The 2,790-nt window shown below is 46.5% G+C and overlaps 3 protein-coding genes across 3 annotated transcripts in view; 1 reads left to right on the top strand and 2 right to left on the bottom strand.

The window, feature by feature from the left end:
- Positions 1 to 136, bottom strand: part of LOC107574729 (general transcription factor 3C polypeptide 1) — a 28,225-nt gene extending 28,089 nt beyond the window's left edge. The window contains 1 exon segment of the mRNA XM_016261176.1: positions 132 to 136. Within this exon segment, the coding sequence (XP_016116662.1) occupies positions 132 to 136 (5 nt within the window).
- A 79-nt stretch (positions 137 to 215) lies between these two features.
- Positions 216 to 2,047, top strand: LOC107574728 (histidine-rich protein PFHRP-II-like). The gene is made up of 3 exons (XM_016261175.1): positions 216 to 225; positions 311 to 1,174; positions 1,992 to 2,047. Exons 1-3 carry the CDS (start codon positions 216 to 218, stop codon positions 2,045 to 2,047), a joined length of 930 nt encoding a protein of 309 aa, XP_016116661.1.
- The window catches only part of LOC107574727 (THUMP domain-containing protein 1-like), a 6,509-nt gene continuing 5,678 nt past the window's right edge, over positions 1,960 to 2,790 (bottom strand). Inside the window, exon 2 of the mRNA XM_016261174.1 lies at positions 1,960 to 2,310. Coding sequence (XP_016116660.1) covers positions 2,148 to 2,310 — 163 coding nt within the window. The 3' untranslated portion in view covers positions 1,960 to 2,147. The remainder of the gene's footprint in view (positions 2,311 to 2,790) is intronic.

Genomic DNA, 2,790 nt, shown 5'->3' with positions numbered 1-2,790 from the left:
ACACACCCACACACACACACACACACACACACACACACACACTCACTTCTAAAAACATCTACTGGACTTCATTTTTATTTTATAATATTAATTAATAATATGATGCATACAGTGATTACAACTTAATGTACATCATAATTGTGTTGCTATTTACTATTTTTGGGGGTCAATATGACCTGCAAACAACATAATTAATAACAATACTAATTATATTAATGCTAGATGGTACACACAATTGTTCTTCATCTTCACAACAGCTCTGAACTAGATAAAGTGCTTAGTTTCTATTTCAGACATCTGTTTACTTCAGCACTACAGCTGCAGCATCTCACCCACCCACATCTCACCCATATCTCACCACATCTCACTCGCATCTCACCCGCATCTCACCGCATCTCACCCGCATCTCACCCACATCACACTGCATCTCACTCTCATCTCACCCACATCTCACAGCATCTCACCCGCATCTCTCCCGCATCACACCGCATCTCACACGCATCTCACTCGCATCTCACCCACATCACAGTGCATCTCACTCGCATCTCACCCACATCTCACAGCATCTCACCCGCATCTCACCCGCATCACACCGCATCTCACACGCATCTCACCCGCATCTCACCCGCATCACACACGCATCACACACGCATCTCACCCACATCTCACTGCATCTCACCCGCATCTCACCCGCATCTCACTCGCATCTCACCTGCATCTCACCGCATCTCACCCACCCACATCTCACCCATATCTCACCCACATCTCACCCGCATCACACACGCATCTCACTCGCATTTCACCGCATCTCACCCACCCACATCTCACCCATATCTCACCACATCTCACTCGCATCTCACCCACATCTCCACCGCATCTCACCCGCATCACACCGCATCTCACCGCATCTCACCCGCATCTCACCGCATCTCACCCGCATCTCACCCACATCACACCGCATCTCACCCACATCACACCGCATCTCACCCGCATCACACCGCATCTCACCCGCATCACACCGCATCTCACCGCATCTCACCCGCATCTCACCCGCATCTCATCCGCATCTCACCCGCATCTCACCGCATCTCACCCACATCTCACTGCATCTCACCCACATCTCATCCACCCACATCTCACCCATATCTCACCGCATCTCACCAACTGATCACAAGTACAAACACACACACTCACAGACACACACACTCACACAGGAACTCACAGACACACACATCCTATTAGACTTCTGTTTTTATATACAGCTAGTTATAAATACTAACCTACACACCAAACCTAACAGAAAACTTAGTTTTTTAAAACTTTATTATGAGAATGTTCCCAAAGTGAGGTTTTCTCAGGTTTCAAGTTATCTCAAGTTTCTCCCACTTCTAAGTACATTTTGTCTCTGAAATATGGCAATGAAAGATTAAGATGTATATAAAACTTTACAGATGTGTAGGTAACACAGGTGACAGTGCAGCAGTGTGAAACGCCTCTGAACGCTCCTGCAGATATTGTTCTGGAATGAAGCTCTGCTGTGTGACTGCTCTCTCCCGCTGTGACCCCGTCTCCTGCGATCAGGAAAGGTCACGGTGAAGGCTAGTCGTCTCCAGAGAGCGACACGTATGGCTAATCACTATTGTTTCACAGCGCTGTGACCTTTAACCCGAGACGCCCGCCGAGACACCAGGACTCAGCACTCTATAACCACTCTTCAGCTGCAGTACACACAAAACCAGAATCAGTGTTTCAGAATCAGTCAATTCAGGAGCATTTCTCAGGATCTGTCAGTAATAATGAAGGGGAACTGTGTCTTTGAAAGCCTACTTTTATATAATGAAAAATCTGGGATTTGAATCCTTCTCTTCATATTCCACAGACAGAAGAATCGCTTGGATTTCACGACTCAATCTCACCCGAAATATTTAAAACACATTACTACTGACAAACACATGGGATTTTAGTTGTTTAATTGGATTTCTTCTTTTCAGAGGAAAATGTGTCCAAAATGACACAAGAGTCCCGTACAATGAACAGAAACTGTTAATATCACCCAACATATAGAAGTAAAAACAAAAGCCTGAACATAACACACAAACTTTGTAGAAATGGTTTTAAAAACACAGCCACAGTCATGTGACACACGTTCACTCAAGCTCCGCCTCCTTCGTCCCGTTGCCAGCGGTTATGTCGCAGCTCTCTGCGCTCCCATCCACTTTCTCTCCCTCCCCGTGTTCCTGCGTTTGATGGACTGCCTCCTGCGGGCCTGTGTTCTGATTGGTTGCGTTCTGCGGGCCCGTGCTCTGATTGGTGGGCTCCTTGGCCACTTCCTGCAGGTTGTACTTGCGGAAGAGCGTGTAGTCCTTGAGGACGCTGACACAGCAGACCGCCTTGATGATCTCGATGATGATGGAGAGCTCAGGGTTGGTCAGATCCACCTTATTCAGTGGATTCAGCTTCCCCACCAGACCTAAACCCAGCAGAGAACAGACAGAGATGAGACACGTGTGTGTGTGTGTACTGGTTTATATATTCTGGTGGGGACTTAAACCTGAATACACACAAACTCATGGGGACTCATGTCATGGTGGGGACCTAAATTGTGGTCCCCACGGGTACAAAAGCTTATAAATCATACAGAATGAAGTTTTTTGAAAATCTAAAAATGCAGAAAGTCTCCTGTGAGGGGTAGGTTTAGGGGTAGGGTTGGTGTAGGGCAATAGAATATACGGTCTGTACAGTATAAAAACCATTACACCTATGGAGAGTCCCCACTTTTCACAAAAACAA

The sequence above is a fragment of the Sinocyclocheilus grahami genome, unplaced genomic scaffold (genome assembly GCF_001515645.1).
Source record: "Sinocyclocheilus grahami isolate Dianchi unplaced genomic scaffold, SAMN03320097.WGS_v1.1 scaffold2319.1, whole genome shotgun sequence".
Lineage (NCBI taxonomy): Eukaryota > Metazoa > Chordata > Actinopteri > Cypriniformes > Cyprinidae > Sinocyclocheilus > Sinocyclocheilus grahami.
The sequence above is the reverse complement of the archived record's forward strand: the minus strand, read 5'-3'. Positions and strand labels throughout refer to the sequence as shown.